The sequence below is a fragment of the Aphelocoma coerulescens genome, chromosome 15 (genome assembly GCF_041296385.1).
Source record: "Aphelocoma coerulescens isolate FSJ_1873_10779 chromosome 15, UR_Acoe_1.0, whole genome shotgun sequence".
NCBI lineage: Eukaryota > Metazoa > Chordata > Aves > Passeriformes > Corvidae > Aphelocoma > Aphelocoma coerulescens.
This window is the reverse complement of record NC_091029.1, coordinates 920,690-933,427: the sequence shown is the minus strand read 5'-3', so window position 1 is coordinate 933,427 and position 12,738 is coordinate 920,690. Positions and strand designations below refer to the sequence as shown.

The 12,738-nt window shown below is 44.5% G+C and overlaps 1 protein-coding gene across 4 annotated transcripts in view; it reads right to left on the bottom strand.

The window, feature by feature from the left end:
* TMEM132D (transmembrane protein 132D) overlaps positions 1–10,302 on the bottom strand; it is a 173,677-nt gene extending 163,375 nt beyond the window's left edge. For all 4 annotated transcript variants that reach the window (XR_011155441.1, XR_011155442.1, XR_011155443.1 and 1 more), the window contains exon 1: positions 8,141–10,302. Coding sequence is in view for 1 of the 4 variants with exons in the window: in XM_069030853.1 (XP_068886954.1) it covers position 8,141 (1 nt within the window). In the remaining 3 variants the exon portion in view is untranslated. The remainder of the gene's footprint in view (positions 1–8,140) is intronic.
* Between the last annotated feature and the right edge of the window lie 2,436 nt (positions 10,303–12,738).

Here is a 12,738-nt window from a genome sequence, read left to right as displayed (position 1 = left end):
CAAGTCTCCAGCAATCCCATTATTCCCTACACAGCTGTGCAACACAAAGCTGAAGCAGCAATTGATCACTATCAATTAACTGTCACTATTCACACTGGAGCACCGAGTTCCTGTTACTCCTCACCTACTTGCTTGGAAGAGGAAAATCAGCATACCAGTACAGAAATTAAAGAATTGAGCCCATCTGCAGCAAGAACCCTAATCTCTCCTCCCTGTGCTGTCACACCATTAAAGAACAGTTTCCAAAAAAACTCCTGCTTTTGGTAACCAACACCATTCTAAAGGGCAAGTACCCAGAGAGCAGCGATAAGGCCAAATCGATGTGTCACAAAGAGGAAAGCAAAAATAGAACCCTGCAACCCAAGAGTCATGCATTTATCTGTAACAAATTAACAAGAAAAATGGCTTCAAGGCCCAAAATCACCAATTTCTTTTTAAATCCTCTCCATATCAGCATTTCAGACTGCTCTGCCTTGCTTCACTTTATAACATTCCCTGTGACTGCTTCATCCTTGGGAAATTATCATTCTCCTCCAAGAGCAATGCTGTTCCCAACCTGCCAACTTCCCTCCCTCCCTCCAGTTATTACAACTCTCATTCCAGCTCTGCATCTCTCTGCAGAGCTTGTTAGAAAGACGGGGAAACATGATTTGGACATCAAGGCTGCAGACCACACTGAAGAGCTTCTTGGTGAAAAGGTGACTCCTCATTTCTTGCAAGAGAATTTTAAACAAGTTGGAGTATTTTAAAGAGTGCAACATACACTTAACATCAGCAAATGCTGAATAAAGCAAATTAAACTTCACAAAGATGCAGACAAATCACCAGTACCATCATTGCTAAGAGGACTGCACATTTTCAAACCATTCTTTTAATGAAAACTATCAAGCATCACCACTGCAGTGAGAAAGAATTTGTAAGTGTTGAGTCAGGCAAAGAAGGAAGTACTCTGAGCCAAGATGCTTCAGCTTCATGAGGATCTGCCTGACCAGAAAGACTATTCAGTTATTGATGTGTTTAAACAGAAGCCTTTGCAAGGGGAAACATCACAGCCTGTCCAGCAAAGCACACCTGAACCACTGTTACAAACACTCAGAAAAAGGTTTTCTGCACAGGGAGCTCTTGCTCCAGCAGAGGAAGCAACCAGCACCACAGAAACAATCCTCAGTCTTTGCACGAGCCACTGCCTGATGCTTCAAAAGCAGGGCAATAAACCAAAATGAATTCATCATCTTCACAAGCCTGACCATCAGGAACTTCTTGTGGGCTGCCCTAAATGATAGTTCTGGAACTTTAATCTCAACATCAAAGGATTTCCATCCCATCATGTCTGGAGTGAGAGCAGGCAGCTGATCCTGACACGCACAGCATCCCAGGATCAGCAGAGGTCACACACTCCTCCTGCACCTCTCACTCCCTACTCTGGTACCTGAGCCCATGGCTTTGCAGGGGCTCACCCCGATGCTCTCCCAGACACAGACTGAGCTCCCAGCTCATGCAGCAATCCAGGAACTCCAGCTGCCTTAGTGGGCCTGATTAACAGGCACATAAAACCTTTTTGACAACAGAGCTGAGCTCTGATGACACAATATTTTCTTTGAATATCCCATTTTACTGAAGTTTGAAGAAACTTTTGTAAATTAATCATGAATGTTAGAACAGATGACACCTTATCATTCATTAGGGGAGAGATGAACAATCCTGAAGATGTTTTATTATTCACACTGACAGACAGACAAAGAAATCATTTAAATAAAAGGGTCTCAGAGGAACACATACACCTTTATATTACCACGTGATACAAAAACGATCAGAGAAAGATCATATAACAAAGGCAAGTTTCCACCTGAAAAGGCAGCAAAGTAATAACTACAGAGAAAAGTATTTAGATAAAAGGATATGACACTGTTTCACAAAATAATGCCAGCCTGAACATGAAAGGGCAAAGCGGTGATGGGCACCACAAAGTTCACAGTGAGAAAATCAGAAAAAGAAAAAAAAAGAAAAAAAAAAAGGCAAACAAAAAATAACCCAAACTCACAGTCACACTAACTACTGGGGGATAGGGAAAGAGTGGCAGAGGAAAGCTTTTCTGGCCCTCCAGACCCAGAACATCAGTAACCACACAGGGCTGCTGTCCCCAGTCCATCAGCTGCGAGTGACTGAGGGGGAAAAGGCACCGGACACGGGGAGATCCATCCCCCTGCCGTGTGTCACTGCTCCAGCAAGCACAGAGCTCTCCCCACGCCCTCACCCTCCCCACACACAGTGCCTGGCCTCTCCTGCAGTCCTGTGCATTTATTTAATGAACCTTGAAAGGAGAGACTCTCCAATGGAAGTAGCACCCGGACAGGAGGGATCCACCTGAGGCTCCGGACACTCAAACAGCAAAAGGACTGGGAGACAAGAGCTGCTGCATCCAACAGAGTGAAATATTTGAGGTCTTCAACAGTAACAGTTTGTGGGTCTCCATTTCTGCCCTGCCCCCTCCTCACTTATGGCTCTACAGGCAGAGAAAGAAATAAATGAAGATCTCAAAGATTTAAAGAACAAAACAAAGTCAAACACAAGCAAAAAGACCCCCACAAAACTAGAAAGGTAAATACTTGCCAGGAATATCTTGACTTAAACATAGTTTCTTAGTGAATTATGTTTGCAAACCAACAGAAAGAAAAGTAAGGTTGAGTAGCAGGGGAGTGAGAGTGACAGGAGTCCAACACCCACTGTCAGATTCCTCATGACAGAGCCAGGAATACAGGACTGCCAGGGAACAGCCTTACACTGGTTAAACAGACACTGGTCAGACAATCAGAAGCTGATCAGATTCTGCCTCACACGTCTTCAAAATTCCCTCTTCATTTTCTGCAGGGATGCCAGGGCTGTGCAGAGGCTGCAGTTCTGCTACCAGGCCATTATTGATGGGAGGAAAAAAGAATTCTAAGCACTAAATGAACACCTGAGTCAGCAAAAGGAACAGACCAGTTCCTGCTGCTGACCCTTCCTGAGACACCCACGTGTGGGCAGCCTAACCCAATTCCCCTGCTTTGGGAACCACAGCACACGAGTGTCTGGTGCCTGCTGGCTGAGCATTCCTTCCCTCCAGAGTATGGGTTTTTTAAAAATTCATTTTAATTTTCTTAATCCATATCGCAACTCTACATCTTGCTGCAGGCTCTGTGCCTAATACTGAATTCGTACAACCAACAATTACAATATTGATCTTTGATGGCTACATTCACTAACAAGATAAAAAAAATTAAGAAAATCTTTTAAATTCATATTTAAGTAACACCACAGTGCTAGTATATGCTGTAAATTTCCAGGAATTTCAATAAACCCAGCAATATTTCACTAAATACATACCCATTTTGCATGCAATAAAGAAAGTGCAGCTTAAAAATACCTGAGTGTGTTCTCAGAAGGAACTGAAGATAGTAATGGGTACCTATTCAGGTACCTTTTGTACCTGGAAAGCCTGGAAACTGGGGGACACCAGAGGAGATAATACACACAAACAGCTACAAGGAAAATCTGCTTTTGGCAGCATGGGACACAGGCAGAGCTCATTAACGCTTGGGTGTTTCTGTCTTTCACTGTGATCTCTGGGACAGACACACTCTACACACCTGGGAATGCAGTGTCCTCAATCCACAGGGTCCTCCTGCTTAGAGGATTCAGGAAACAAAGCTTTAATTCCTGCCCTGAAAAGCTGTTCTAAAATAACACGTACAGTCCAAATCTGTCAGCAGCCACTAAGATCTCACCACCGTCCCCAAACACAAAGGCTACACTCATTAATGGAGATGAGTAAGATCCATCCTGACGTGTTTTCATGAGCTTCTGAATCACTGGGGCTCCATCCTTCCCATGCAGTTTTCATTTGCTACGAGGTAACCTGACACATTCCTGAGCCTTTTCATCTCCTTGTCAACTAAGGAGGGAGCCAAGATCTCTCAGAAAAAGAATTTGCCTGAAAAAAAAAGGCACCCAAACACCAGAATAATTAATCAGGCAGTTTTGCAGTCTGACCACTGAATGCCATCGAACCTCTGGCAGGTGCTCAACTACCTCTGACACCACCGGGTGTGGTATCTGGTGTGCATGTGCACTTTTCTCACAGGGAGTTTTGCAGAGCTAACTGAGGCAGCACTTGGCTCTGTCCTGGGAGCTTCATCATCCCCAGGAGTACCCATGCTAATCCACTCCCAAACAGGACTGAGCAGAAGAGCCTGTCCAGGCTGAAGCTCGCTGCCAAATGGCTCCTCTCTTCTCATTTTCTTCCCAGTTACAAAATCCTGCTCTCCCCACTGGCCAAACTGGGTGGTCATCTCTCAGGTGAGATGGCTCAGCTCATCTGGACTGGCTGAAATAATGTACTTTTTCTGTTGCCTCTTTGGAAATGTATTTTACAATACCTGGCATGCTCCTCTATCATTAAAATCTCTCTTTGTTATGGAAATAAACCAGTGTGCTCCTCTCTCAGAAGTATAACAGTGAGGAGAGTCAAGAGGACTGACATTATCATTTTATAGTCCCATAACATTTTGTTTCGTTATCCCAGCAAACCCCAAAGGGCACGAATGCCCAAACTTACCCAGTATTCATTTAACTAAATCTAGGGAAAGTTCTTTGCTCATGCAAATCTGCAAAATCTCATTCAGGAAATTAGTGTACCTTTTCAAACCAGCCTCATTTTCTCTCACAGTTATTTAAAAGTGCTCTCTAGATGAGCTGATACTGATGGGTTTGCTGCAGAGTTCAACACTCCAAAAACAACAAAAAAGAGATTCTGCCTGACAAAGTCTCCAATGTTTTCTTTGGCACTTCTCTGGGAGTTTGTTCTGTCAGTTTTGAGCCATTTTCACATCTCCTCACAGATCCTAAAGCTCATGTTAAAACCCACCTCAGCTAAATACCTTGTTTTCCTGAAGGCTGACTAGGAACTGGAATGTTCAGCTGGATGCCACAGTCAGAACCTCCCCAGGAGGATGCCATTACACACAGAGCTGACTGCTCCAGTGATTTAATAGCAGGACAGTTCCTCCGGAGAACGTGGAGCATGTGCGATATTCAGCAGCAAGAGGGACTGCAGGGGAGCTGCACAAGAACCGCTGGGAGCTCAAGATTGTTTTCCCCTACCCTGCAATTAGATTGGATACTTAAAAATCGCTGCTCCTTGGACATGAATAGTTTTGCATTCTAGTCCCACTGAGCAGCTTTCAACAGGAGATTTCAGAAGCACTGGTGAAAAACGCACAATGGAAAGCTCAGAAACAATTACAGTACATTTAAAGCAAATTACAAATACACTTTCTGCCAAGCAGGTCTTCGCACTTACAGCGAGCAAAACAAACTGGAGTTCCTGCCACAGCCACTCTTCAAGGCTGGTTCTCTGCACATTCCACCCAATTATCCTCACCAATGTCTCAGTGAGTATTTGCATGTGTGAATCCATGTGCACGCTTGAAATAGTTTAATTCATATTTAGTGTCGCTGTTTGTGTGCAGTTAAGTGCAAATCCTACTGCAAGCAAACATATTAAGTTGTATATATTAAGTCTGTACCAAATTGATTCTACAATTGTGTAATTGACTGATGCTTCACATCACTGCTTGTAAATAACAGATTAAAAGCTGAAGCTCTCTAATTGAATGTCTCCAGAATAAAGAGCAGTGTCTGCCAGGTGGAGCAAGACAGATGGTGGGATTTGTCTGCCACAGCAGCCCAGCAGAAAGGCATCACCCGATTTCAGCTCCAATTGGAAGCTGCACTGGCCACTGGATTTTGTTCATCAGGGTTAATTTACAGAACTGCTGCTGCAGTTCATATATTCTGCTCTAAGTCTGTGTGAATAACTGGTTTTTCAGCTGCCAAGCTAAACTAATCAAAACCTAAAAACAATTCTCTCAGGTCAATCCACAGTGAAATACCTTTCAGCACCCCAGCACTACAAAAGGGAAGGAGAAAACCCTAATAGAACCATAGGAAAAGATACTGTTACACTTTAAAAATTAAAAAGAAAGCATTTAAAGCCTCCAACCTTTCTTCTCAAGTTCCATCTTACTTTTTGAAAATTACTTTCTCAGGAAAGGTACTCTGCATCTCCATTTTAATCCACAGCCTTTCTACTGCACTGACACGTTTAAGAGCTACTGGAATTTTTGATTTTTTAAATTTAGTACATTGATAATAAAGGCAGTTCCTTTAAAGCTTGACATTGCTTCCCTGTGAATGGCTGTTCCTGAAGATACCAGCTACCTCTCATTATCCTAGCTGGATAAAATCAAATCACTGGATAAATGGAATAAATAGTTGAGCAAATATTTCTATGCCTGGTTATCATAATCCACAAATCACTACCAACTGTTGTTTTATTACATAACAAAGACAAAGATTAAACCTGTGTTTGGAAGACAACAAATACATCATTAAGACCCAACAGAAAAGTACTCATTACTTAATCTAATTTATGTTACTATCTCTTGTTTTACAAATTAAGATAAGCTTCTTTATGTACCCACGCATGCAGTCTACAAGTGCTTCAGACCCCTTTCCCAGCCCCTGAAAAATGGTTTGACTTGACAGAACAAATCACAGAATGTACAGACATTTACTGCCTGGCACTTTAGGAAATATCCAGGAATAAATCAACCAAGACAAACCACTGAAAGTGAAGGAAAGCAAACGCATTAAAATGACATATTAAAAGTGTTCTGCCAAATTACATACGGTTCACAGAGGTGCCACATATAAAATTTAAGACTTGAGCGCCTTAAATTGTACAAATAGCAAGGAGCATTACTGATCTCGTAGTCACTGAAAGTGAGGAACTCCACACATTGCAAGGAGTTTTGGTACCTGACTGTGCCACCTGAAGAAGGAAGACAGAGCGGATTCAGTGGCAATACCTTGGGAGGAAATAACTGTAACAGGTGAAGAGTCTCACACAACGGACAGGAAGAGGAGCAGCTTTGCAAGGGGAAGGCTCCTCACAGCGCGCCCGCGGTGCCCCGCGGGGATCAGCAGTGCCAGCGCCGCCCAAGTCAGAGGTGCTGCGGCTCTGCCGTGCCCGTGCTGCCGGCACACCCCGCCCTGCCTCGGCACAACAGCCTCCGTGCTGTCCCGCTGTTCCTGCGCTGCGGCCTGAGCAGCCAATGCTTCACACCTGCGGTACTGCGGTGCTCTGTCAGCATCTCCCTGCCCGCTGCTCCCTGAGCCACCCGGGAATCTGCTCCCGCCCGGTACTGCGACCACACCGGGACCTAGAGCTTCACTCTAGAGCTTCGCTCTAGAGCAGTGCCAGCGAACACCCCGTGCCCCCACCACCAGCACTGCCCCCCTCCTGCTCCAGGTGCGCATTTCAACTCTGGTGCGAAACAAAAGCCTTCTCTCCCAGGGCAGCTGAAGATTTCAGGCCCACTCATCTGCACAGTTTTTGTACTGAGAGAGGGCTACTGCTTTCCTACTTCATAAAAAGATGAAGTGTTTGCTCAGTGGACCACAGTAGGAGCTGTGCTTAGGAACAGGTAATTCCATAGGCTGGATAACCAAAGGCAGCAACGTATCACCGTTCTCACGGAGGCAGAACCAGCCAGCAGCCACCTTTGTTCGTGCAGAACGCCCTTCAGGGCTTGTGCCCTCTGTTTCCCTGCAGCCTGTTTAAAGGTCACAGCCTGACATTTCAAGAGTGTTAGAAGTCATTGTCTTCCCCTCCATGTGCCATCCCTGCTTAAGCGTTACTCCCTTCAGCCACAGGGCTCAAGGCAACAAATTACTTCTTTGTAAGCAGACTGTATCTGGGAACTGCTCTGGAGACTGAAAACAAAGTAAGGCAGTTCAGCAGAAATAACGCTGGATAGAAAGGCGTGATGCATAAACCAAACAACCCCCAGGAAACATGAAACTAAAAGAGAAGATGCACCTTTTCCCCACTCTTGGGTCAAAAAAAATCAAACAAAATATGAAGTCAGCCTCATTCATAGACCAAAAGAGCTCAGCCCTTTGCTGCAATAGCAAGTCAGATACCATCGATTATTAATAATGTTTTAATTTAGATAGTTGGGATTCTCCTCCACTGAAACACAACCAAAGGGGAAAAAACCCAAAACAAACAAACAAACAAAACCCTCAAACCACTTACTTTCTTTAAGAACGGGATCTGCAGGTTTTATGTAACACACTGTCCTTCCAAAGCTGCTGAAACAACCCAGGGAGGGGAGCGGGTAGCAGGAGCTGCTCTTTAAACGAAAGGGGACTGAGGGAGGAACGCTGTATTTAATTAGAAGGCACACCTGGGGATGGTTTGGCTGATTGCGTGACTTAGCAAAGCCCCAAGGCTGCTCTAAGTTAAATTAGTTTGTGAGAGCCTTCTCCAGCTTTTATGCTCTTCAGAACTCAGAATGCCACGTCTCCAGCAGTGCTTTCCCTGACATCAGTGCCTGCCCAGAGTTATTCATGGGGAAATTTCCTATGAGGAAATTCACTGGGAGCGCCCATCTCCTCACAGACACCTCCAACAGCCCCGAGCAGCCACAAAGTCCGGGAGTCACCTGACCAAGTTCTTCTGGAAGTATTTTAAGAGTCTTATCAGGGAAGAGTTACGAGTTGCAGGGGGTTTATTGCTTTTTGTATTTTGATTGAAGGAAAAATTGCAGAAAGGCTGTTCTCTGGAAGTTTCTGCAGCTGTAATTAGGGAGTGTTTCAAATGTGCTGCCAATTAGCTTAATTGGTGTGCAGGCTGATTGAGACCTGAGCAGGAAAGGTTCCTTATTACTTAAGGCAGGGGGGAAGAAAGAAATAAAGACCAAAAATTCTCATAAACTAGCTAAGAGGAAGAGGACCAGAAGAAGTATTTGACTTCGTGAGCAGTAGCTCATGGTGAAGTAACAACTCTCCAAGTATCTGAAGAGAATAAACTCTTTGAAGATTGGTTTCAGCTGTAGCTCGCTAAATCCCAGACTAAGGCTAGACTAATTATGATTTTCAGCTGTCTCTATGATTTCATTAGACCAGTCTGAAAACAGACAGAGAATGTGGTCCATTGGGTATTAGCTGAAGCTCTGCTATGAACTGTAAAGGTTTTGAGCTTCATCAGGACAGACCAGGCACTGTTTGCCTTCCAGGACCAGCAACAGAGGCCTTAGATACTGGACCACAGGAGTTCTAATGCTGCCCAGTGGCTGCTAATGCTGGATTAAATTAAGTTAAAGGCTATGGTGAAGTAGTGGAGAAGCCTTTATGTTGCCATTAAAACTGATTTCCTAAGTTCACCAAGGAGGCAAACATCAGCCACATTCATGTCTGCAGTGAGCACCGCAGGTTTGCTGAGCACCCCTTCCTGGGCTCTGCAGAGACACAAATCCACACAGATGCTCCCACCACAACCCTGCTAATCCACAGAATTTAATCACCAGCCACACCACGATAGAATTCTGCACAGAAAAAGAAACCCAAGCCTGTTGCCATAATTCTGTCTTACCTACATGAACAGCAAATCTGCTTTTTGTTAGAATAGTATTGAAAGCAGAGCAAATTCCTTTAATTATACAGCCTTTGAGGGTACATGTCCTGCCTGGGACTTCAGTAACAAGAGATCTCAGTGCCATGCAGCTTGGCTGTGGTTAAATTTATTCCAAGAAAGCCAAGAGTGAATCCAGCTAAGGCTTAGCTGGCATGAGGGAAGATCAAAATCAGACAGGCAGAACGTTAGAGCTGACAGGGCTCCATGGTCATACTCAGAGTCCATTTCTCTGCATCTTAAACTACTTTTATAATTTGTTCTGATTTAAGCACAACTCCCAACAAAGGAATTCTTCCAGGATTGCCCACATTTGATCTTAGCATCTCAAGAGAATGTAAGAAATTTAATCTCAAACCATATCTACATTTTTTTAGCTCAAACCTTAAACTATGGCCAAATACAGTCAAGATCCAGAAACAAACAACCCCTCTCTGCTTCAGCCTTAACTAGGAAGGTCTCCTGGCATCAGTATTTTGCATTCATATGAAGTCAGTGAACTAAGAGAAAACAATGTCTGAAGACCAAGAACCAAATCAAAGCCACAAACCGTAAGGCTTCTGTCTCATGGATAGTGTCTGTTGACCAAAATACAGCTCAGTTCACATCACTGCTTCCAGTACTAAGGATTTGCAGTCTTTTATAGTGCAGCTCAAGTAGCTCATCATGGTTCTACGGCGAGATGAGGTTTAAGTTAAGCTGTTCTCTGGTGTTCATCAGCCTGTATGAGGGCTAAGCCAACACAGGGTCACATATACCTTACACAAACACACACCAGTGCTTACCCAACACAGCTGTGGAAATGATCCTGCCCAAAGCAGAGCAGCACTTACTAATGCAGAGCACACCTTTCTGTCTGCCAGTAAAACTGAAATGAGAAGAGCTAAGGGAGGTAAATGGATTATAATTAGGTGAAAGAATAATAAATGTCCTCCTTATATTATTTTAGTACTCTTCTCAAAACTTTGTATCACTCAATTCAGCAAGAAATCTCAGGAGGCTGCTGGAATTTTGACTTTTCTCATCAGCACTGCTTTCCTGATCAAGGTGTGAGCATTAACTGGTAACTACTGCCATTCATATGAATAATGTCCATTTTTAAGTTTCAGCTGCAGTGCAACACCCAGTTTGAACTGCTGCCTGTGAAAAGAGTAGATTCAGCACATCTCATTTATGGGCTTATCTAAACTGGAGGCAGCCCCACAGTGCAATTTAGTGTATACAGCACTTTGCTAATAGAGAAACTATGCCCTGAGTAGCTTTTACTCAGGTTTCTTTAGCTTGGAATCCGAACACTTAATACAGCAGAAGAATTTAATTTTCTGGGGCACGGTTTCTCACTGACACAGGTGCTCTTACAGAAAAATTTACAGAGTCCATTATCTTCTCAAATAGGAAGCACAAGAAGTGATCATGCAAGAAAAGATGTTATAAAAGACTTCACTTAATCTGAGATTTGTGGGAGTAGAGCTCCAGTTTAAACATCAAAAGCTAGGTTCAAAGTCCTACTGCAAGAGGATCTGCAGATGATGGTGTGTAACTCCTGCCCACTTGGACAAACCCTGACTGGAATTCTTACACACTCATTACGCAGCACCATTCATCTTGCTTAGTGTCTGTGAGTAATGGAGAGGACACGGACACTGACAGACCACGGGAGATTCACTGCCTCGCCACTGAGGGAGGAAAGAACAAACACAACACTCCTCATCTGGCGCTGACAGCGTGGCAGGGGAATGAGTAAAACGTGGTCAATACTCTCCTGGGAATGCCCGGCTGTCGCTGTGCTGGGAGGTGAGCACACAGCTCCCTCGGGCTGGGAGGGCGGGCTGGAACTGGAATCAGATTGTGACCACTGTACTGAGAGAGGGAACTCCCAGAGCCCCAGCTTTGTGAGGAGATGATGTTTGAGAAGTAAGGGACCAGTCTCTTCTGATTTCTTCACAGTTCAGTGGCACTTGCTCTCTTTGGGGCACTGGGAACCTTTCCGCTCTGAGCATGGGGATGAAGTGTGCCAGACTGACGCAAGCCCTCGCTTAACCCCGGGAGCACACATGTCATGGGCAATCAACACAAAATTCTCCATGACAAGCTCAGCAGTGGGTTTCACCTTTGGAACAGGAGCATGAGTCAGGGCTCTCTCTGATACATTTCTCAGGAGGCCTTCAGTCATCACAGGGGATGTGCCTGTTTCTAAACAGCTCAAAGCTGTCACTTCCCATCTGTTGTTTTATGATAGGAAGACTCATCAAGATACAAACAATACAACAAACTGAGAGGCAGTCTCTGTGTAAAGGAAGTGCAACCTAAGGGAGTTCCAACTTCATGATGTTGGGACTCAATAAATAACAGCAAGGTACAAGCTGTCTGAATTTCACTGGATTAAAGGGTGGAATGCAGGCCAAATTGAAATGTTAGCTCCATGTACCTCACCATGGGAATGGGAAGGAAACATGGAATGTGGAAGCATTCAGAGCAATGGGATTGTACAGATTTGTGGTCTTTACTCAAGACCACCAGAACAAGAAGAGTTAATGAGAAAAGAGCTGAACAATAGCTGTAGTATTTAAAATTAAATGCACAGTGTACAACAAAGTGTTGATAGCACATAGCCCACAAAGGCAGAAGAAACATATCTTTACAGCAGAAATGGCTGCACAGAGTTCAGGGTTATCCCTGCTGAGGCTGGCACCCTGTCATGTGCCTGCCTGACTCCCTTCCCTGCTCCCCTCAGGTCTCCCCCAGCACACAGGGGTACAGGCACTGCTGAGAGCAGCTGGCTGGGCAGGCTCCAGCAGCTCAGCCTGAGCTGACTGACACAGTCACACCCTGGCAGGTCCTGCTCAGAGGTACAAAGGAGTTGGTAACTTGAGGATACTTGAGAAGAATTTAAAGCAGGACATGGAGGTCTGAACAGAAGTGGCTCAAGAAACAACAGGATAAGGAAAAAGCTTTAACTGAGGTTTCTTCTGTTCCTGTTAAGTTAACAAAGGATACCAAAGCCAGGTTGGATGGGGCTCTGAGCAACCTGGGATAGAGGAAGGTTCCCTGCCCATGGCAAGGGGTTGGAACTGGATGATCTTTAAGGTCCCTTCCAACCCAAACCATTCCATGATTCTGTGACACCACAACTAAATGGGCGCCTCAGGGTAAGCCATGGTCCATGTCAGCTGCACAGATCTGCACATAATGGTAGCATACACAACATTTACAAGCACATG